Source organism: Bombus vosnesenskii, unplaced genomic scaffold (assembly GCF_011952255.1).
Source record: "Bombus vosnesenskii isolate JDL3184/JDL3185 unplaced genomic scaffold, Bvos_JDL3184-5_v1.1 scf7180000013293, whole genome shotgun sequence".
Taxonomy (NCBI): domain Eukaryota; kingdom Metazoa; phylum Arthropoda; class Insecta; order Hymenoptera; family Apidae; genus Bombus; species Bombus vosnesenskii.
In genome coordinates this window covers 123,092-147,829 of record NW_022882944.1, presented here as the reverse complement: position 1 = coordinate 147,829, position 24,738 = coordinate 123,092, and the positions used below count along the sequence as shown (strand labels likewise).

The window sequence follows — 24,738 nt, the reverse complement described above, 5'->3', positions numbered from 1 at the left end:
TTTCGACCAGGATAAAAATAGATTCACCGAGAATAACATTTTCCACGGACCTGGAACGACCTGGTTACAGATTTGGAATAAAGTTGCTCTAAATTCTTTCTGCAACGGGAATAGTCCGCGTAAGACCCAAGTCCATTGTCGGAAATATTAATGTTTTTCGTTGTTGGTATCGAACGATTGAAGCACTCGGCTCGGTTACACGGCAAAGGGACAAATAAAAGAACAAGGCCCGATGTTACTTTCATTCGTTGCTGTGAGCCGCGCTCGTGGGCAACTCTTATTTCACAATCGAACTATAAGATCGTGATCTCGCGCGGCTCTCATTCGACTTTCCATTTCGTTCGATACACCGCGCACATAATACATTACCCTGTTGCTTGTTCGCCGCTTTTAAGGCGCTGATTATGCATGCGTTCGGATATTTATGTGCCGCGGGAACTTCGGCCGATTTTTATTTTTGTCCGACGTTAATCACACCCGGCTGAGGACGACCAACCAAAAGATTTATGAGATTTCGTGGCGCGGAGCCACGGAGAGCCGCCGATCCTCTTTTTTTCTCTCAGCCTCGCTCGAATCTGATTTAAAATTGTCGGAATTATCGAGCAACGAAACAAATTTCACTTTGCGTTTCGATAAATATTTCTCGTACGATGAGATTTTTCGCGGAGATCGTTCGTTTTAAAAGCGTCGCGCTTCTAATTCGATCCTCGAAATCTTAAACAGGACCGGAGAAAGAAAGACAGGCTGGACTATAAGTTGAATAATCGATTATATTTGGTAAAACATTTACAAGGTAATAAGACTTTTTTTTTTTGTTCATTTAACGTTACATTTACAGGCAAGGCATCATCAAAGACCGTACCAACTCTACAATAATCGTAATAATTGTATAATGTTTACTTATAAGAAAGTATGTACCATCAAATTATCTTTATCGTTACTATCGATATTAATATTACGGTAGGTAGTACTACTCTTATTAATTCTTTCTCAGGAACAAATACATATTCTTTTTTTTCTTTTCAATATATTTATATATTTATATATATACCATTTTTTTTGTTGCTTTAATCTTTAATCAATATACATCAATTCGCGATTACATTGAACGGTGTTAGAACTGCACCCCGTGTAGGCAAATAAGATTATTTCGACACGTTGTTCGAAGTGTGCCTGCACGCGTTCGTAGACGATCGAACGAACAAACAAATTATACGTGTTACATGTATATATAGAATATGTACGTGTATGCATACGAAAATGAAAAAGAAGATGAGAGATAAATGAAACCGTAAATGTGTGTTTGTATTGTTTCTTCCTTCCAAGTTTCTCGCTACTTTCTTCGTCTTTCCCTTTTCCTTTCGATCGCATGCCGGGCGTATCGTTGACTCGATGCTCTTTTCCCTGCGTGAACGATTCGATCTACTACGTTTTAATGGAATCGTAGTTGCGATCCGTCTTCGAATAGACTTCGATCGATTTCAGTTTCCCTTTCGATGATCCTCGTCGAGTGGAACTACGGAGGGTTTGGTCAGTCGCGGAGGAAATCGAACCGAACTCGCTGTACCGTGTTAATTATAGACGATTTTAATCGAAACAAGACGAGCAATGATTTTGAAACGGTCGTATTCGAGGCTAGAAATAAGACTTTCGTGTCGGTAGATCGACGTAGAAAGAACAACGATCGTTATTCAAACTTAACCGAACGCAATCCAATTTCTTTGATTAAAGGATAATTGAATCACATACAAGATGGAAATCTATTTAAATTAAATATAATTCAGCTGTAATTACAATTAGTTTCCATCGAGTTTCGTTTAAAATTGCATTTATTCTATATAACGGAACAATTTCCAGCTAACTCGTTCTAATCACGATGATAAAAAGAATACCGTACGTATTACGACAACTATAAAAGCGTTTCATTTCTTCCTATGTTCGATCGAAAAATCGTCCGGAATCTATTATAATTCAACTGCACCGAGGTAAATAAGTTTCTTTAATTCTCCTTTTCGATTAAATTCGATTCGATCGTGGCGCGACTAACCGTAGAAACCGTGATGCAAAACGGAATTATCGTGGCGTGTTCGTGTAGATGCACGCGGTCCCATTACACACGGAACAAGTGTACAAGTCTGAGAGACACGGATCTAACGCGGTACAACTATCCTGTATGATACGACGATCCTAACGATTATTACATTTCTCGAAGAGGAGACGTTCGAATGAAAGGAGGCGTTCCACGGTGCCGCGAAGCGAAGTCTACTTTATGCTCACACGGAAAGAGACAGACAGACGGACAGACAGACAGACAGACAGACTGGCAGGCAGGCAGGCAGGCAGACAGACAGAGACAGAGAAAAAGAGTAGCACTTGTGTGTTTGTAGAGAACTATTGCACTATACAGATTCACGATACTTGCTCGATTAACTAGGCAGCGGCAGCGTTTCGTCGAGATTCCACAAACGAGACACGTTCGATGGTGGGCTCTCGTAGCGTTTCGAATCACTTCGAACGTGTGACGAAAGTTTTCGATCGTTTCAAACGTTGCCGAAACGTAGCTTGGAAATTATTCGGGAAAGTTTGGAGAATACTATTTATTTATCGATAGAAATCTGCCGGCTTTCGGGATCAACTGGAATTTTTATACGAATTTTCCGAAGGTTGTCGTACACGGTAAAGTGACTTTTCCGATCGTTCGTCTTGTTCAATCATAAAATGTAGAGAAGAAAGAGTTAAGGTGTCGATTCGTATTTATTTTGTAATATTCGAGTTACTTCTACTACTCTTATCCTCTCGGTAACAATAAATTTTCAAATATCCGCTACTTTGTCTTTTCCAACAACTGAATTATTCGATAGCAGCATATAAATTGCGTTTATGTGCTCGATCTATTTGCTTATGGCTTATAATATTGCACTATACAAATTATCGTCGAAATGTATATGAAATAAATAAAGTTTAATCAAACTATATACACATTAGATAACAATCTTTGCAAGACGCAAAAGAATAAAATCATAAGACAAAGTTCTTCAACACCGAATTCATTTATTACATAGACTTGTAACATTTAAACGATTCAAAATTTACAGATTCTTTGAAACTCTCGTTCCAATTTTCCAAATCTTTCGAAATGAGATCTCGATCTCCTCCAAGATTTCAAATATTTTCCAATTCCTAGTACCTTAGGAACTTTCGAAGTTCCATGTACTTCGACTGAAAATTAGTAGAATTTCAAATAGACCGTCAAATCTTCCAAACCATTCGACTTCTCGCTGGTTCTCTAAAGCCTTCCCATTTTCAGCAACGTTCGATTCGGTTCCAGTGTACGGTTGATCGAATTACTCGAACAATTAGCAACCCGCTTGTTTCTACAGATATTCCAAACGGAGCGATCGCCGACCGATGGGACAAGTTGAAAACGAGTATACGTTCGTTTGTCGAGAGACGAAAGCAATTGAATGCGCGATCGAATTCAATGATAACGGTGGTTGTCGAAACGGAGAAGGGAAAAGGAAGTACGACATCGTGTACAGGGGTCGGTTGATTGTAAAACAGTCGGAGAGTCGTTCGTCGACCCTTTCCTTCCCTCCAATTGTTCATTCATCCCTGCCGATGGAATGTTTCTCCGTGTCATTCTCAAGCTCGAGTTCACGGCGTCACGGCCATCAATCATCCGTAAAATATATTTTACAATGGTACATATACATTTATATATATATGGATTTATATGTATAATAATAATTAATTAATTAATAATAATATATTCTCTCTTCGTATCCCGTTAAAAAGCAATTCACATTTTCGAAATTTTCTTTCATCTCTCGATTTCTCCGTCGTCGCGTCGCGATACGACTTTTATAAACTATGTACAAAAAAAAAAAAAGAAAAAGAGAAAAATAACGACAGAATCGAATTAACGCGCGAAGACCGTTAGCGATAAACTAGAAAGACTCTTCTAGAAAGAAGCTTCCCTTTCGAATCGTCGGTTCGAGGGTAACCATGGAAAATCGTAATCATGATGATAACGTAGAACATAATGAAACGTAATAGTGAGCGAATAGCGATAGGCAGACGCAACGAAATCGATAGAATCGCTAAGAATAATGCTTACGTGGCGGAAGATATCGGATGTGGCGCAGAATCTTTCTTTTCTTTTCTCTTCTTCTTATTTCCTCGTAAACACATTAGAACGACTCGTTGGCCCAACGATAAAACAACGGTTTTGCCTTACAAGAAAGTAAAACGGAGACAAAATAAAGAAAAAGTAGAGAGAAGAAGGAATAAACGCGTGTCTATATAGCCCTACATGTATCATCGTATAATGATAATGATAATGATAATGATAATAATAATAATAATAATAATAATAATAATAATAATAATAAACAGTGTTCTTTGGTAACACAGTGATGCGTCCGGAGACCACGAATACGATTTCAACGTATTGTCCGATCGTGACAAGGTGGTCCCGAAAAATATATGCAGCGTTGGTCGAGGATCGTAATTTTGAATATCTTTTTATGATAAAGCGCATTAAACTCCAAGTACCTGTTGTTTTCGCAGGCGCTTCTATCTTTGAAGGAAAAGTTTCAGAGGTACGAATAAAATTCCATAATAGATACAAATATTTCAACACGTTTTTTCATGGATCAGAGACGAACCGTTTACAAATGTCGTAGAATGTTTCGACTATCTAAAAATCATATATACAATCGTATTTCCAATGCAAGGAATAAAAATACATCGAAATTTTCTATCGCGAAGTACGTTTACCGCGTTCGAAGCGAAGTCGAAAGAGCCTCGAAAATCTTTTCCTTGAAAGCCAAGTTTCAAACAAGACTGGTCACTTTGCCAATAAAATTCTTAGAAATCCCCAAGCCAATCTGCACGATTCAAGTACTATGCTTTCAGCCAGTGCACGATTCCTGTGTACGATTAATCGTCTCGATCCACTGACCGTTTTCTCGCGTAACAAAGCATGGCCTGCATCTTGTCCCGCGACCTAATGTAGTACACACGTTTACTCGCGCGGACGTACATGTAGTTACGCTTGGGCTCTATGTACACGTAAAGACTGGAGCGTTCTTCTTCGTTTTCAGGCTACTCGCGTCTCCCCGACTTCTCATCTTTCATTCCCGTAATTATGCTACGTGATCCTGTTTCTTTCACGTTCATTCGTATGTACATAACGACGTCCTCGGGTAAACGACAGTGGCGACGTTTGATAAGTTACACGATAGACGTTCGAAGCAGCGAGCTTTGATCGATCGAACAAAAACGGCAACTTCGAACGTACAAAAGCGGTAGTTGCGATCGGGGATCGATTCGCGTGGCTAGCGGAATTACTCTAAAAAGATACGCCAGTACTTTCGAGTAACGATCGATCGATTCTTCCGCCGGGTCGCTCTTCGTCTCAAAGCCTCTTCCATGCATTCTCGCACGCACGCACGCACGCAACACGCATCGTCTCATATTCTCTTAAGCTTAAGCTTATCGATAGTTAAGTAAATATCTGTAAATCCTCTCTATGTACACCCTGTTTGAATAGTTCCCTTAAACCTAGCCCTAGAAGAACCGCGTGTTTTCCGGCGATCCCCTCGCTTCGCGCTTGGAACTCTGTTCTTTTCCACGAATAAAATTCGTTTCCGCTTCGTCATATCGATCCAGATGGACGTCCCTCGTTATTCTTTCGAGGCGTTACAGTCTGCAGAAGAAGCTAACCGCTGTCATGCTCGAACGATAGGAAATTCTATCATCCGACGTCCTCCGGTGTAAGTTTCGCCGGGTTGCATCGTACGTTGCTTCCTCGGGGCGATCTGTTCTCGGGAATCGTGTTTCCCAGTGGTGGATAACGGAATCTCGTTACCAACAGTCGGTAATTTCCACTTAGAGCAAGGTAAACGGGCTTCGTTCGTATGCGGGCATTCGAGTCTCCGGATTCGAGGATCGACCGTTTAGTCGGTGTATTCGCGTTGCATGGCAGTCTGGTTCCTCGTTAGGAAAGACTTACGAGCCGAGCTGTTGGCCACTGGCTACGTAAATGTAACTCTATGGTTGTTGAAGCAACAGCTGCTCCAGTTCGTCGGCAGATCTCAGGAGGAACGCTGCCGATTCTCGATATCCAGTGATCAATTGCCTGACGGCGGTCATCTCCGTTGCGTTTAACTTGTGACTGAGAAGCGGCTTCGTGTTCTTCATGCTCAGATCCGTCGGTCCTGGAAAAGTAATCACGGTTTGAAGAGAGGTTTCATCGTTTCTATCGCGGTGGGCTTTAAGCGTATTTTCAAGCGAACATCGTCCAATTTACGACACATCGACTGGTATTCGAATTGATCCTTTCGCCACGGTATCTTCGGAATTGAAAGCGTTCTCGATATACACTTAGACCATAGAATCGGCTTTTCTTAATACATTCTGTTAATCTACGTTATAAAGCATATATATATATGCAGACCACGCGGCAAACGAATTAAAACGTTATAACGTAATGATATATGAACGATTTGGTGAAGAGAAAAGAGAACAGACCTTTTTCTACTATATCACAGTTTCGTTCTAAGCAACGAATAAATAAACGTTTCCTTTTCTATTATAATCTCGACGTGTAATCATTTGGAAAGCTACGCGTACACATCTTTCGAATTTACTACTGGAAAATCTGCACCGACCGGATTATCTACTACCGTATTATATACAAACGAAAGCAAAAAGAAACATCCCATTCATTCTGCGGATCATCGAACAGAGAGAAATAGGCAACGCGTTAAAACAACTTGTCGAAAGAACGCGTATCTTTCCGAGATTAAGTTCGATCTGTTCTGTACGAGCGATGCCTGCTGATGAAACTCGTGCAGCACGTGACCGAATTCTCTGTCGGTAGAAGCTGAACGAGATTTCCCGATCTCGTCACGAATGCTTCGCGATTACTCGAATCTCGTATACGCGAACAGCGGAATATATAGCGGAACGAAAATAAAATGGAACAAGCGCAGCATAAGCAAACTCATAAGAACACCGATAAGCAATATTACTTTGTGTACCGTTGCTCAATAGACCCGACGTGAAGCTCTGCGTGGGGTAGAGGCCTGCTGACAAGGTTGGCGGCACTGTGGTCGGTCCAGCTCGCTGGAACGCTTGGCTGAAGTTTGGTCTGTACATCGCCGTCGGTGCACCGCCGCTGGCAACACCGTTAACCGTCGACGAGCTGACTATCGTCGCCTGGCTGAAAAACGCGAGCGAGATTCGTGTTAACGATAACGCCATGTAGCATTGATTAGCTCCGCCCGATTCCGCCTCCGGTCTCTCTTTTAGTTTCGTTCCATGATCTTTGACCGTCTACGAGACGTTTTATCTGCGAGCTCCTTCCTTCGCCGCGGCTAACTCGGCTCTCGCTGTGAATGAGAGATCGTCGATCGCGGAATGAGAATGGGCGGTCGAGCCACCGATTACGACAGGAGAACGTGCTTTTTTTCATAGCGATCGAACGTCGTGTCGACGCGCGAGCTCGAGGCGTGTAACGATCCAGTGTTGTGGAAGACATTTTACATCCACGTTGCTCTTATGGTTTCTATTCGTATTTCTGTTACTACGACGAACCGAAAATGTGACGTTACAGAGGAGAGAAATATTTATTCGCCTTTCTTCTAATTTAATACGAAAGCCAGGACTGAAATTTTACTTACTTAACTAATTATACTAAGTTAAGCTATTTTTAGCCGAGAGGAAAGGATAACTGTGTCTACTGAAATCCTTTTACTTGAAATCGAATTTCTCACTGATCTAAATCCGGTCACCTCGTCTAGACGCTATCTTCATTTTTATAAAATCCAGCATCACGGTTCGCTTTAGACGTATTCTCGCAAACTTAAAGCCATTGTCTATCTTTGTAGCGATGTAATTGACGCGAAGTTGAATTACCGGACCAAATAATATGATTTAGTCGTTTGAAGTTTCCCGTTTATTTCATTTTTCAACGTATTTAACTTCGATTAATGAAGCATATTTGATCCGACGTGATATATTTGACGTTTGAAGGTACCACGATTTCTCGGGAGAAAATTTCCTATTACGTAACGTATCGAAAATTCGATGCATAATTTTATAAAGATTCGGTAGAAACGCTACAAAGAGAAGAGTAACTTTCAATTCGTAATCTACAGATTTCTCCAAAACCGTAACTGCTTGAATTTTTTGTCAAGATGAAAATATCTTCGTAGCGTGAACGAAGATTCCGTAGCCTTGGTAGAGTTCGCTCTATCAGTATGTTCTAAAAATGATATTAGTATCTTCTATTTATTAGTCAACGATTTAATAAATTACGCTTTTTAGAAATTAAACGATTATAAATTCAATTACAGCTACTGAACAAACTGATAACTGTGTAAATACAAGTAATCTGGAATTGTGAATCCGTAGTATTCACTGATCGTACGAATTATCAAAAATAATCGCTCCGACGAAACTAAATAATTTATACTGACCTCATGAGACCCTTGTTGTCCCCTGGCGCGAGCAATTTCGACGCGGGTGCGAGAGACAGGGGTGTAGAAGAGAGGGTGCTGCTCGGCAAGTTCGCCAAACTGGTTAGAGGCGCCAGGGACGTTAGCGATGCCGGTGGTGTGTCCTCCCTCTTACCAGGAAGCGATTTCACCGGTGTACTGGAGAAATGGTCCAAACTTGACCGAACATCCGTTTGCTGTAACAAGCGGTGCATCTTAGCTCTCGTTCGAGTGATAGTAGAATCGAAAGATCGTTGAATCTCAAACTTTTGGATAAATTACAGAAAAATGAACTTCCGTTTACTCTCTGTTATTCGGTAACACGAACGAACTTGATTGGAAACATACGTTTCGAATCTTAAAACTGATGGCTGAAGGGATGACGATTTTGTTGGAAACAATCTTCAAACATTTTCATTGGTATGAAAACATAAACGTTTATAAAATTCACAAACGAGTGCCTATAATTCATCGTTTAATCCTTTGATATTTTATTTCTGTATATCGATAACTACAATCGTTACATCGTGTTATAAGTCAGCTAATAATAATAATAATAATAATAATAATAATAATAATAATAATAATAATAATAGTGACAATCCCACAGTTTGGATTCTCGTCGTGCTTGAAATTTCTTCGAAGCTCTTCTGAACGACGTTTTCTCTACACTATCGCGCGTATCGATAAACAGCCAATTCACGTAATTCTGTATAATTAACAAAACTCCGTATCAACGAGTATCCGTATCAAGAAATGGTATTCCAAACGACCATCTATAATTAGCAACTCGAGACAGCCAGTTCACCGATTCTCAGCTGAGATTAAACGACAACCGACGTAGTTAGACAAGTTACTTTTGAAGATGCACGATACACGATACATCGTCATATACATAATTTCGAGTATCACGAAGCAGCTGATTTGTAAGCAAACTTTACAAGGAGAATGTAAAAGGTTGCCGGTCGTAGAGAATCCGTAATTCAGCGAACAAGCTCGACTCGCACGTAAATTGATCGCGATCGAGTCTATTCGCGTCTGAGATCGCGGGGCACGACTTTTGGATCGCTCGATAAATGGACCATAATCGTTACATTTTGTTGCCTCTGCTGATTGGCTGGATCCCTCCTCTGTTGGACGCCCCTCCACCCCCAACGCATGAGAAACCATTATCTGACGCTCCACATTTTTAAGCATTCTGACCCAGTTTTCGCCAGTGACGATTGAGAATCGGTTTGGCGCGGAGAGTACGCGAAAATCGATCGGACGCGACGTCTCCTTTCGAGAATAAAACGTGCAAGCACGTGGCCGTAAACTTCCTTCGTACCTGCTGGACCTGCACGCGATCGTACACCTGCTTGTGCATCACTCTTAGGTTCTTCTTCCTCATGTTTGACCCTCGTTCTCTAGTCCGTTTCTTTGTCGTCACCGTCAACTCGCCGATGTTTCCTGCACTTGCTCGTTTCGACGCATCGTGACGGACGCACACTGGTCGTTTCTCGACGGGAAGATGTTCGCAAAGTCACTTGCAACTCGTCACTGACAAGCACACCATGGTATCCCGAACCGGACTATCCTCGAAACTCGACGATACACCGTGTCACCAAAACACCACGTGTTGCCAGCGATGGCCGAATCAACGGACCACCGATCCTCGGTCGAACGAACAATCTACCGGATGAACCCGCGACACGATCATTCTTCTGGTCGAGCAGCCAGCCCGGGGTTGGGTCACCTGGCGCGAGAACGGTTCGGACGGATCGGCGAAAAACGGTGGCAAAAAAGGCGCGGAGGGACGGGAGCAGCGAGATCGAGAGGCGGCCAGATGTGGCGGACAGGGACGTCGAGGCGTGAGTAAGCTCTCTCTCGTGGCCAAGGAAATTAATTCGTGGAAAGAGAGGCGTGTTAGTGGCGAAAGAAAGGGGAGAAACAGAACCGAGGAAAGGAAAGAAAGAAAGAAAGAAAGAAAGAAAGAGCAGCGTAGAGAGACAGCAGAGGGGCGCGTACCGCGGGAGGGGTAAGGGAGAAGAACGTGATCACACAGGCGTGCACGGAGGAATGAAATCGTCAAGAGAGAGGAGAACGGATGTAGGGAGGTGTTTTTATGAAAGGCGAGCAGTGTGCGTTGACGTCAATTATATAGGTGGCCACGGCAGATAGCCGCGTCCGTACACGAACCCCGGTCTTCTCCTTAATGGGTTAGGTTTAGGTCGCCGCAGAGGTTATCGGTCTCTCCGAGCTCCCTCTCTGCTCCTCGCCAAGCTGCCACGACGCTATCTTGCTCCTCCTCGCTAGGGATTTTCAAAGTAGATAAGCCTCGAGACGAGAAACTCCGATGGTTCTACTAGCTTCTTGCTTCTGATCCGAGGAGGGATCCTCCAGAGTAGGTATGTAATATTCACGAGGGCAGAAGGGAGGATTAGGCGCGCCAGTGACACGCTGCTGACACCCACGCGTTAGACGCGCGACACGGTGAACACGTCGCGCGATTCTACGTTTGTTGCAGGGCGAACGAACAGAACAGTGCCAGGGTAGCCAAGGATACCGGTTGCAAAACGACTCGCTGTGCAGACCCTTGCAGCTTGTGAAATTCGTGTTGGATTCGCGGCATCATCGACTACCGAGTAAGCGCCGCATAGATGTCGCTGGCTTTGCGCCGCCATGATCCAACGGATGACGGCCTCCGCGGAGAGCATCAGTCATACAGTTACACGACCAAGGGACGAGGTAATTCGTTGAAATGCTGGAATACGGCGGTTGGACGAACGAGAATGTGCGATTTTCTTGATCGGAAGGCGGAGCGAGTCAGCCGTGGCCCTTTTTAAACGATGTCACGGACGCGCGATGATGACTAACGCAAAAAAAGCTGAGACTGATGGTGATTCGGGCTCGTTATCACCACCTTTGACACATGTGTATCGTTCGATTTTTATCTGAGACAATATCTGAGCCAGAAGAAGTGGCGATGCTTCGACCAAAAATCAAAGCACAGGTTAACTCTTTTTCTCGTGTGATTTCTCCGTTGTGAAAAGAGCATCGATACGCGGTGTTGGGTAACGCAACCATCTCTACGATATAATTTTTGTTTAAATCGTGGAACGCTATACGGTCGTAGAAGCGACAGTTTCGAATTGTCGCGTCCTCTATTAAAAAATTCATTTTGCCGAAGTATCGCGAAAAGTCTGTCTCACTGGCTTATCGATCGTAGCCAGAGCTTTGTTGCCGCAAAAACAAACTCTGCTACGCGAAGACTAATTTCGATTTCGAACATGGTATTTCGTCCGCTCTTCGAACATACCATGGGAAAGCTATTCGCGGCTGGAATCTCGGTGAAAATTTCGATCGAGCTATCCGTAGCTTGTTGACGACTCCTGGCCTGGCAGAGAGAAAGAGACAGTGAGAGACAGAGAGAGAATATTTCGATTTTTCCGTCGTTACACGACCACGCGTGGAACGTGGTCAGCGTGTGTGCGTTGCATCAGAGTGGGAGAGGTGCGCGACCCATGGGGTTATCATCGGCCTCTCTGTGTACCTATATCAATCCTAGCTTCGTTTCACGTATCACGCTCCGAAGCGTTGCGCAGGAGCCGCGCGACGTTCTCTCGGATCTCGACGCGCGATAATTTTATGGACGGAGCTACTTTCATGGAAAACTTTATCGTACACGGTTGCGTCACCAACGCGATCGGGATCCTCTGTCGCGAACCGTACCGATCTCGACTCCTATACTCGGTCACTTTTAGTCAAATATCTCCGCACATTCGATCGCACATTTTCGTTTTTAAAAATGGTAAGACGTCGCATCTGACAAATCGTGCATCGCTCTGCGAGTAGTTAACTGTTCGTAATAAAAAAGAAAGTCTGGCCTTTCAGACGTATCGTATTTGAATTGTCGGGTTTTGTTTGCATCGCACTTTCAATCGCTCGTACGTCAAAATTATGACAAAATAGCATTTGAGGTTATCGACAAACGTATCGAACGATATAAATTATTTATTACTTTTCCTAGAACGAAAAGCTAGATACGCAGCTAGAAAGTTACGTCAGGTGATGTCATACGATCGATATATTTCATAGAAGAGATTGATATTTCTTCGATAATTTAGTGGAACGTACGCATCAATTAGAGGAAAAAGTATAGAGTGCCGATGCTGTTGCAATACCATTCATGTGCAAAGTGTCGTTAGGATCATATAATAATCACGTGATGGTTTGGCAAGCGTTTCTAACGCACGATGATTTTTGTTTTATCAGCATCAATAGAGGAAACTGACGATGATACGTATGTACATAATTTCCCATTTCCTATGCTGAAACGATACTGTATCGTCGTGAAATAATATCGAGTTACGTTGGTGGCTTTGCGCATTGAATTAGAAAACAACAGTGCAAACGCGTTATCGTTTCTTCCAGTTTTCGATTTTGACACGCAATAACCGTAATTACGCTGACGTTAACATATTAAAAGGTGATATAGAATATTTAGAGAATCGATCCTCTGTAATATTATCGCTGTGGTCGTTGCGCCGTTATTTCCTTCCTCGTCGCTAAATTAATAATTTGAAACGGAAAACAGAAACCTTGAAAAGTCTTCATTTTCGAAGAGGCAGTTTCGGTTGAAATAAAAAATTTAGCGGTCAAGAGAACGAACCGTAAACCGCGACAGGCAGAACACGAAGCAGAGAGGTTGAAACCGCGTGGACGAGCGCGATCGTGCTCTTTTCATTCTAATTTTACTCACCGTTGCGGCCGGAAGAGTTGGCATAGGCTGTGAGACGGGCTCCAGACCGAGTCTCATGCGTTTCGCGTTGTCGCTCTCATTTTCGCAGGCCGTTGCCAAAATCTGCTCGGCCTGTACGGAGGTCAAGTGTGCCGGAGTGGGCCTCGCCTAAAAAGAAATCCCACGGTCACGTGATCGTCGCATACCGAAAAGCTCGAACTTGACTCAGACCTCCGGAATTCGCGAGCCTTCGCGGCCGATCTTCCGCGGTCCGCGCCGAGAACGTTCCTCGAGAATTTTTCCCGTGGAATTTTCGTACGTTCGACGCAGTCGAGGACACACCGACGCTGATACATTTTCACGATAGCGAAACACAGCAAGTTACTAAAATAAGCGATATTCGTCTTCCTTCCGATTACCGATACTACATCTTCGGATACCTACCACCCACCATATTGCTCGAAATTGTTTCTCACTGAGCTCACACGACAAAATAAACTTCGACTCACCGCGTCCCAGGGTGCACCTTCCCTGCCACGTTTGTTTCTCCGACAGCTTTTCAGGTACGTTCTGATCCTCTTCCTGGCCCTCTCTGCGAACTCTGGGAATTGCCTGGTGCAACTGTCGATGATGGCTTGTATCTTCTCCTTCGGTTGCTTGGAGATCGGCACTATACGATCGAGGTTTTCGTCCACGAACAGCCTGACGAACATCTGTAAACACGCGACGCGGACAGACCGCCGCGGAATGAATTAAACGAGCCCGTACAACTTAGCCGGCGTAGGAATTAAGGGTTTCTGCGATGGTGGGAGCGTGTACCGCGGCCCTCTATTAAACTAATTGTAATTAATTAAGGAGACGCTGGCTGGCCGACCGACTCACGGCCATCTGCGGGCCCCGCTTGGATTTCAGGTTCCGCGAGGGCAGAAGAGAGGCCGCGTGCCGCCGCGACGTTGCCTTCGTAAAACTTTACGATAATTGCGGCTTTTTCGGGGCGAAAAAGTCCAATACCGGTCTGGTTTAGCTTTCATTTCGAACACCCCCCACCCCCCAGCCACCTCAGCCCTTCCGTTGCGAACGCGCGAACAACAATTTCGTATCTTTTTACGCGGTTACGGAGCACCCCGGCTAATACCAGCCGCAATAAACTCGCCGTTTCCGGTTTAATGCGGCCTGCTGCTCCAGCATACGGTAGTAACGGCAGACGCTGCTCCGGGGTTACGGTTTCAGGTGTTCCTACGGACGTTTAGCGCGGATAATTACGCGAAAACGATCGTTCGCCGGTGATGCACCGCGCACCGAACAACAGAGTTTCTCTTTCGATCGTACGATCGTGCTAGTGACTTGGGAAAATGGTGGTTTCAGCGTGTTACGGTAATGGTGTTTTGCATAATCGTAAGAATATTCTTACGAATGTAACGTTCCGACTATAGGTTTAGAAAAGCTAGAGATATTCTTTGGAATGGAACGCCTTTGCTGCGTCGAAAAAGATGGGTAGAAATTAAGCGCGGAAACGTTAATTCGAAAGGTAGGTGACTTATCTCGGCGCAGTTACTACGTTCTTATCCGCAAAATCCCAATCGCAGCGTCGCTCTTCGTCTCTAAACGTAGCCAAAAGACACTCGGTCGCCCTTCGACTCGAAGCTTCGGCTGAAATTCATCGTTCTCGCCAACCCTCGATTCGGAAAAAAAGCAGACACGAAAGCTACTCTCGACTCCGTTTCGCGTCATTAATCACGTCGCCACGGCGCGGCAGGGTGGCCCCGCGTTTCGTCCTCACCCCGAAACAAAATAAGAAGAAAAGGAAAAACGACCGGGCAGAAGGGAATTACGTAAATCGCGAACTTACGTTGAAAGCCTTTTGGCGCTCTGGGTCGTGGTGTCTGGGATCCAACCTCTCGTCGGCATCCTCGTCGTCGTCGTCCTCGTCCTCCTTATTACCGCTGCTGCTCGTTTCGTCGTGAGCGCTGCCCGTCCCCTCTCCAGGTGGACTGGACTCGCGATCGCGATCGGATCGCGAGGGCGTGGCAGCGGACGCTGGCGGCGGTGTCTTCTTTAGTCCCATGGCGTAGGAAGCCCACAAGGATGCCATATCCTCGCCTCCGACTCCTGCCACCGCTCCCAAATTTGGAACGGTCCCGGCTGGCATATCCACCAAATCCGAGGACCCGTTTCGCGAGTCTGCAATATCGATAAAACAGCCTGGTTATTCGTCGTTATATCGGTCATTGATCCGCTGAGAATAGAAAAGTGGATCGGCGGATTTAGGCTCTGGGGTTAGCGTGGAAAATATCACGAATTTTAGCTGGTCATAGCCGTTACGCTGAAAGACAACTTCGAACAAACGATGGTTGGTCGTTATCGTAGATTCGTCTGTCTCGAACCTTCCGGAATTTTAGCACATAAATCGTCGCAGAAGCAGGAAATTCGGAAAGTAGGAGTCAATTTCTCCTCGAACGTGACTCGAGAAACACGCGATCTTGGCGGTACTATAGATGTTTGATGACGGGTTTGAAGCAGTCCGAGATACGTTCCTGTCTGTAAATCACCGAATGTTCGCTACGCCGCAATGAAACGCTTCTAGGTGAGATCTTCGAAAGGAACAGGAATTATTCACAATGAAAATCAAACTTAAAGCAAACACACGGATCGTACGGAGAAAGAACACCGCCGTAGGCGCTCGTCTTCGTTCTGGTTTCGTTTTTAAGTACGAAGGAATTCTTCGCCCGCCGTATCCTTCTGTGAAGAAAAGGCATTCCAATTGACCCCGACCATAATCGCGCTCAAAAGCAAGAACGTAATTGGCCCGAAACGTTCGACTAAAGTGCTAAAAGCCGAAAACCATGCCTGTGTCGTCAATCTTCCCATCAAACAATTCCCCCGACGTTCGCGAATTACGCGAAACGGTGAAACGAAACGTCCAATTCCGCATTTACATCAACGACCAGTCGCGTAGCTCGGCATTAAACGGTGAAGTTTTTATCGCCGCATCTAGAACGGCGTCTGTCAACTTGTTGCGCCTAGCCAACCCGCGAAGACAATTCAAATAACCTCTCAGTTTTCCGTAGAACTTGTTCTCATCTGGCGATCTAGCAATTCCCTTCGAGCCTCGATTCTCCCGCTTCTCGGGATCTCGCGAAGCGATAGATCACCGAGACGACGTTCGTTCGGAATCACGCGATTGGGAAAATATTGTTGCGTCAAGTAGAATTATTAAGGACAAAATATCGAGCGGAGAGGAAAGCTTTCGCGTTTATAGCGTGTTGACTCGGACAGAATATTAGCGCCGATGCGATCGATATCATAGACCTTTTCCATATTTTTTTGCAAGCCTGCAAATAAAAAGATCAGGCTCGCATACAAATAATGTAATTTGCATTCGGAGTTAGGAAGGATGTACGTTTGAAACTGCGTTTAAAAAAGCAATCGCGCTATGTGGTTGACAGTTGTTCAACTATGCTAATTCTGTTTTCTTCGATTTTGTTGCGCAGAGTAAAACACGCTTGAAAATCTCAAAGATATATCAGATGACTTTAAACGCGGAATACAAGCTGTTAACTGGAGGAAGATCGATGGGGCGTTCCTGTTCAATTGAATTCCTGTTCGCGGAAGAGAAGGACGATCCCCTTTCTTCCCACGGTTAAACTGGAAAACACTAACCGGTTAAATAAACCAACTGACAACGAGCATGTGGGTGGTATTTATGGCATAAATATAATAACGATGCTACGTTTGAATTGCGTGACGCCACTGATTAAGGACGATCGAAGGAACAGCGAGCCGTCTCGCTCTACCGTATGCATCGTATCTGAGAACGGAGCTGTTAGCATTACAGTTATTCAAGTTTACGATGGAGATGTGATAATTTCAGTTGTACTAGCACGATCAAACAAGAATACTATCTGAAGTCGTATCGGTATTTATCGTTGAACGAACTTGTAAATTCTGCTTTCAACGGACGATTATCAGATCGACATATAGAGCGATGTTTAGCAAAGTTTTATATTGTTAATTGAATAAGTCGATTCTTTAAAATTTTAACCGTAGCACGAAAATTAACCCCGTTCGACGGTTCCTCGTAAACTCGCCACTAAAAACACACATTCTCTAACAATCCTCCACCTAGAAAACCATAAACTTAACGAACGGCTCTTCACACACCAAAATTACTCTTCTAAAGTTCTTCGCTGCCCCGAACCTCGCATCTCGGTTCGTAGCTCCTGGTATAATCACTCCTCGGCCGAGTTCAACCAATTGGCAAGGAAACGGCCACGGGAATAAAACATAACAGAACGGAACACTGTCCTCGCGTTAACAACAGGATATCTTAACGGTTCCCGAAGAAACTCGCTCGGCAAAGTTCGAGCGTGCAGCCGCGTTAAGTCGCGATGCCTATTAGAAAATCGTTCTTAGGCAACGAAACGGCTCATCTTCGCCTTTTAACGGCTCCGTATTATTCCGAATGATCGGGTTCCGCCGAGAAAAATTGCAGTCCGCGACCCGCGCTCGTTCGAATAATGAACATCGTCGACAAGTCGGCGCGAGTACGCGTGCAACGTGGAGCGCGGCGTCCCGAATACGGGCCTCTGTCTCCGCACCAACCGCTATTTACAGGCCTGTCTCGAGGCGTCTCTTAGGAACGTATCCTTTCCGCCGTGCAAAAAGGCCGACCTGTTTCCAAAACCCGTAATAAGTCTAAGTAGATCCCTTCCACCGGGTGTAAGAAAGAGGCACGCCACCGCGGTCCCGGGAGAGAACGTACCGGGCGAAGGTGCTTTCACGAGGATGTTGCCGAGGACAGGTACGAGTCGGCTCGGCGCGGTGAGAGAGGCTACACGCGCGAACTCGACCGACACCGACGCCAATCCGTGGGTAGGGAGCGCCGCGGGGGAATCGTAAAGAGGCTACCTCGGCTTCGTCCACTTCTTCCACTCTACCTACTCGGTAATCGATTCTGAATTAGGAAAACAAAAATCGAGGATTCGGAGGAAATCGGTGTTTAGATTGCATGGATTTTTCAATTTCGCTAAAGTAGCGAGGAGAACAAACGTATAGTAAACCGCGTAGAAAGCTACTTATTATTCGTCGATAATTTTATTCTCGAGGAAATGAATCACGTACCAAATTCCGTGTTCGACGACTCGGCTACTATGCACGAACGACTTGCACAACGCATACGCTTCGATCGGCGAGAAACTCTCTGCCGCGTTTCCCACGAAGCGCAACGTGAGCAGAAGTCATCGGACAGGAAGTCCAACCCTCTTGTACCGAGAGAAAAAATCCACCACAATACTAAACTTACACAGTTAGAGCAGCGCTCGACGGTGCGAGCAGAGTAGTCTGACCAGTCGCTCCACAATGAAACTGGCTGCCACGAGCGTCGAAAACAACAAGATTAATGGCTAAATAATCGCGTTTTCAATGCCGTCTGAGTCTCGTTCAGCCGAGGGACAAATTGCAGGACGCGACATCATCCCGGAAGCCGTTCGACTCGAGATTTGCGCGGCGTCTACGTCGTAAGGCGATGTCGTCGGTAGAAAGCCGGGCGCCGTGCCGCTCTTCGTCGACCACCCCGAGTCGCTTACCGATTCTAATTCCGCGCCGCGCGTTCAACGATCGCGCGCACGCAACCACGCATGCCGCTTCCAGGAAGATTCCGGTAGAACCAGTAACTGAACGCGCGAGTAGACGACCCAGGAAACTGGACCCTCGTCCAGGAGGCGGCGCAACATCGGCTCTCCTTCCTTCTTTCTCTACGGCTGAAACGGCCCCGAGGTTGCTGCACCTTGGTTCTTGCGCCCGTACACTCGGCTCAAACAATTCGTGGCCACGAGGAACGCGCTGAGCGGAACGGCTTCCCTATTCCCCACCCCTTGTCCTGGGTCAGGGAACGATTTCCCAGTTTGGTCATGCTCGATTGTGTTGCAGAAACATTTTGCGGCGGATGTGATACAAAGACCGTTGCTCGATTTTTCGACCGAGTTCGCAGCGGTTTTAGGGCGAAGCTGAAGTTCCATTAAATCGAAGATAATTTTGAGAAGGGAAATCGCTCGGGTAGAGCGAACTCCCTTAAGTTTCATAACTTAAGGAAGAATATCGAAGAGTCACGTCCGATTCCACGCTACTTTGATATATTTTTTACATTTACATACATGTGTATGTATATATCATTTTTATTGATCGAGGTGATAAGCGGACGTAAGTTCACGTTACCGCGAGTGTAGAATGTTAACGTAGAACGAAAGCATACACGTATCGGATTTCCGAAGCTGTAGATGCCAGTACCGAATACGTCTAAACAAGTGGAATATGAGTTTGCAGTATCAGAAATGCGATTTACAGGCTGCGAATTAACTAGCGAGGATAAATAGCTATCCGATGTGGGAGAAAAGTCCGTGTGAACGTAGATGATCTCATGAGGGCATACTTTAACGACTCAGCGAGTCGAGGACAATGAATAAAGCTATTAATGATCTTGAAAAGGAATAACAAATCCGCCACGATACTCTTCGACCGAAGAAATCGCACATTCAGCAAGAACATAATAGGGTTGTAATTATGGTTAGTAAGAGACCTACTCGAACCCAACCTATATACCGTGAACTCAAGAAAATTACGCTGCACCCTCTCGGTGTGTTGTTTATATTTTATCTGCTTTGGCACGCTACGACACAAAGTGACAAATAATGTTTTATTTCTACCGAGAACGAATATTCCTATTACACGCACAGAAGTAGTAAATAATATAATATCGTATCTAATATCGTTTCACTCTCGCTTCCTGATTCTCTCGCCATGCAACGTTTCATTTTGATATTTATTTCAAACAAAACGTAATATAATATTACCCTCGCCCATTGCCTCTTATTAACTCTCCTCTCCGATAGTCGATAGCTGCTTCAGGCCCAAAACAAAATTACTAAAACCAGCCATTGCTTCATCCCCCGTCCCCTTCCATGACTCGACTGCCGTCGGTGAAAAAGCGCGCAAAACGAATCGAGGCATCGGTGTTCGTCCTGCTGGCGAGTCGTTTGAGCCGAATGTACATAGGTACTAGTACGTGTACGGGTATACGCACGCAACGTGCAGCAGATAGGAGCAACGCACGGTATACGGCATACGGGGTACGGTACTACGCTTACACCGAGGCATCGAGGGTTTCTGGCCTGCGGCGAGCGGATGCCGGCGTTGCAAAAGCAGCAGAGGGGCCAGGGGAACCCGGCCTAGGCTCGGCTAGAAAGCCGGTTAGCAATCCCAATCCCACCAGGCAGCACCGTTCCTGAACTCGAATGGCCGTCCTGAACCTGAAATCAGTCGCCTCGCCACCCCACCCGGCAGAGTTCGTCCTCCTCATTCTTTCAACCGCTTCCCGCAAAAGGAAACTAATACCCGGCCCAGGCGACTTCCTCTTTTTCTAGCCGCTACATGCGTGGCCGTGCAACAAAATTCACGGACGAGCTGGCGCACGCCCACGGCCCCGTCCGGCCAGCTATGAATACATACCGGCAAACCGACTCCGAGCCAGCGTGTGTTTTATCTCGTTCAGCCAACGATACACGCTAGAATGTTGCCTGGGATATAGCGTGGAACACGCCGGGGCTCGAATCCGAGAGGATGTCGTGGATTTTAACGGCATGGTCGCTGCCGCGATACCGCACCAACCGCCGGACGTTTACGCGTTTCCTTCGCACTTTGTTGCGTTGGTGTGATGCTCGTTCGGCTAAGGGTAGGGATAAGGATCTTTCGTCCTTTTACTTTACGCTTTACATGGTTCTGCCGATGGAAAATTTTATATCAACGTAATGCCAATGCGTGGTTCGTCTGCCTCTTTTCCCAATCTATTAGTATTTTTGTCTTTCAATGATTTTCGAGTAACAGCTTGCCCATCCTTGTTTTCCTTGAATATTTAACTTCCACGATTGGCTCGTTTCGATAATATATCTCAGATGGATGAAATATCTATATGTGTTAGATTACAGAAATTCAGTAATTTCCAGTTCGATCGATCCGATGCTATTCGCCCGACACCGGAGTAAATGCACGATCGTTTAGAACTATCTTATAAACTGTCAAGCATCGAATCCTACCGCGTACAAAGTAGTCTGGCAACACTTTCTCTGACGGTACATAATCGTAATATCATTTTCATATCTCATGCCGATATGTTCGCACCAGTTGTCGTCCCATAGATAGATGTTTCATTCTATTTTAACTTATATAGGTGTTACATATTTTAACGAACGTTTAACGAAACCTGATGACTTTCACTATCCCTCGATATTATATCTCGATACACGATTGTAGTATAATTTTCTGCACGAGAGAATACAATTGATCGAGTTAGCGACGTTTCGTAATTAGACAGAATTATACCCTTGTTTCAATTATAAGGCTATTTGCAATCTAATTCAATTACGAACTTGTTAGAAACTTCTTCGCTATCGAGAGTCGAAGCTACTGCTATTTTTTGAAAAAAGAAAAGAAAAAGAAGAAGAAAGAGATTATCCCTACACTTTCACGACTTCTTCGCGTCAATTTTCACGTTAAAATTCTCCGAATCACCAAGTATAATACATTCTGAAACTCGCAGCGTCGACGTAATTCCGTGGTAAACGCAAATACGAACAGATTCGCTGGCACTGGGTCTTATCAAGATTCGCGTTATCCGAAAATCGCCTGACGACACGTACGGCCGTGACGAGAGAAAGAAAGTATCCGTGGCAACCGAGCTAATAACCATACGAGAAAATCACCGGAGACACGATTCGCCTCGCAACAGGCGTTACTTCGCGTCGCTTTCGTAAATGTCACCAGCCATTAAAGCGAAGATTCTTTATCGCGTCGCCGACCGCAGGTTCTGCGAAACGGCGAGATTTAAAATCTCGATATTCGCTGGAAAGATGAAAAATCGCGGAAAGACGTTTTTCCGTGGCAAAGAGAGAATTCTGTACGGAGCGTATGAGCGTAAGAGCTGTATGCTCTTCTCCGAATAAAAGAAATTCGTATCTTGTAATTTCATTACGAGCCGGAGATATTCGTAGATAATTTAAGGACAGTTGGCAGAAAATTTTAGTCGCAAGTTGGATTTTAAATGTCATATTTATCGTATCATCGAAGCTGACGAACTGTCGAGTCGTAAGTAGTATAAGTACAAATTAAAATGACAATGCGTTGCTCGCATCTATCGACTCGAAATTTTACCTTCGTTCGTAACCAGACGTATCTCTGTTCCCACGGAGACAAAACCAAAGAAACAACGTACACCATGGAAGCAGATTTCTTTCACCGATTAATAGATTTACATAACAGCCATGACTATCCTTTGTCACGAGCGGCCGTGTTTCTGACCAACGTCTATTCGCCTACGAGTATTTCGCAAAATCGATTTCCCGATAAAGGCCCCGTCATTCCGCGCCGCGATCGCGTTGAAAAGATCGCCGGGAAAATATACAACGAGCGAACTTTCGTTTCGCAAGCGCGGCTGCTATCTGCCTTTTGAATCATCCGACGAGAATTCACCTTTCTGCAAAAATATAAAAAGGAAAAAAGAAAGGGAGAGAGCGAAAGAAAGAAGGAGGAAAGAAAGGACGAACCTTCCCTTAATGGTCAGTGACATTTGCGAGGATGACGGAACAATCCGCTCGTCTCCCCACACCTCCACGAGATTCCTGATACCGCACCGGCACTTTTGTTCCTTTTTTCTTCCCTCGACCTCGTGTTCGCGTTGGCAGTCCAACGTTTCGCGAGAATTCATTTTCCTGGGACATTAATAAATTCTTTGGCCGAGTAGCACGCGAAAGAACGTGGAATTGCTTCGTGCGGATGGCCGACGTCTTTGGTGGTAAGAGTTTTCGGCGATTTACGAGGAACGGTTCGTTAAACAATATTTCTCAAGCTTGTATTTGTATTTCTAAAGCTTCAGTCATGTCTGGTTACCTTTGGTAAAAATTCCACTTCGTACGCGCGCTCGTCTAAAAATTTATTTCTTCGCCTATTTTCCATATATCGCGAGGGAACTCTCACAAATGTCAAACGGTAATTTAACGAAGGAACGAAACAGTCGTAGGAGAAAATCACTTTTGCTATGCAAAATCAGGTTTGCTAATCGCACGACATCAGGCATCTACCGTGCAGTAGGTACGTGTTCTCTTTGGCAAACATCGTCGAGGAAAGATTCTTTACCGTTAAGGCACAACTTGAGCAGGAGCATATTAACTGATTAAAAATCGTGATAACCACGCGATGATAGGACGAAGATTTATTCGTTCTTCTCTCGAAGCTGTTCCGTCGACGTCGGACGACAGGCGCAGCCTTCTCGGAAGAATTCATCCGTAAGATACATCGTTGCCCACGAGAACTTTTATTCGGGGAAAAAAATCGATTTATCTTACCGGCTACCGTTTCGAAATTCTATCCACCGTTAATGGCTTTATCGGTAGTTGGAAGCTTATACAGGGACCGGACGCTAACGGAGTACTTGAGTGATTTGTCAATGTATTTATATTACGAGCGTCGCTACGGTAGAAACATCTGTGGAGAAGGACAAATCCAAGATTCGTAGACTTCGTCGTTGCAAAAAGCAGAAACCTAGAGAGACGCGATTAGAATACGTTTCTCGTTTTCGTGGAAAACAATCTAAGATTGCAGGAACGAAATTCAAAAATCAGACAAACTCGAAATCCTCGGAATTCCCAAAGCGTGATAAACATTTCAATTAACACACCCTGTGCACGCAGCCAGGCGAGACGGGACGAGGCGGAGGCAGAGCTGGAACCGGCGTGAACGACGAGCGGGATGGGAGGGACGCTGGAACGGGGCGAAACACCGGTAAACCGGTATAAAATATCGTCCGCCATTTTCCCAGCAAATTTTCCGCGGCGATCGTAAAACGGCGGCCGCGCGTGTTTATCGCGAAATCGATTTGCGAAACGCGCGTCCGGGGACAGGAGAACGACGACGAGCTGTCCCGCGTGAAACGCAGAATCCGCGCGCTGGTCACCGCCGCCGGTAAAGGAGCGCAGGGGGGCAGAAGGGGAGGCGTGCAACGATCCTCCGGTTTGCGCGCGTACCATCGCGTCTTCGTCGGGCTGGTTCATTACGCAATGACCAGGTCCGAGATGCGGAGGCCCGGTTCGAAACCAGTTTTGCGAAACGGCCGCCGCCGACCAGGATCCCGGAGGAGGGGACAGAGGGCAACGGTGAATTATCCTTCCGCAACCTCGCCTAACTGAACCGCTTCGGCATCGAGTCAGCGGCGAAAAAGGAGAAGGGAAGGCTGCTCGGTCTCCGACAGGAGATGGTGTGCATGTCATCGTGATTTAACTCTTTCGCTACGGCCGAGTTGCCCTAAAAATGCTACCGTTCTACGACAACCTTAATTGCGAGCCTGGATTAATAAATCAGAATGACGAGTTGTCTCGTCGTTCGCCAATTACATAGCGAAGCGATCTGCTTAAAAGATTCCAGAATTCCGAAATTTATTTTATTAAAAAATGTTACGACGAAAGTTTTATG

At 45.2% G+C, this 24,738-nt stretch overlaps 1 protein-coding gene across 3 annotated transcripts in view; it reads right to left on the bottom strand.

The window, feature by feature from the left end:
• Positions 1-750: 750 nt before the first annotated feature.
• Positions 751-24,738, bottom strand: part of LOC117232698 (nucleolar protein 4-like) — a 96,466-nt gene continuing 72,478 nt past the window's right edge. For 2 of the 3 annotated variants that reach the window (XM_033492246.1, XM_033492244.1), the window contains 6 exons: positions 15,074-15,405; positions 13,734-13,937; positions 13,246-13,392; positions 8,487-8,701; positions 7,038-7,228; positions 751-6,221 (listed from right to left, as the gene is read on the bottom strand). In XM_033492246.1, the coding sequence (XP_033348137.1) occupies positions 6,055-6,221; positions 7,038-7,228; positions 8,487-8,701; positions 13,246-13,392; positions 13,734-13,937; positions 15,074-15,405 (1,256 nt within the window). In that variant the 3' untranslated portion in view covers positions 751-6,054. The remainder of the gene's footprint in view (positions 6,222-7,037; positions 7,229-8,486; positions 8,702-13,245; positions 13,393-13,733; positions 13,938-15,073; positions 15,406-24,738) is intronic. The other variant, XM_033492245.1, reaches the window with a different exon arrangement.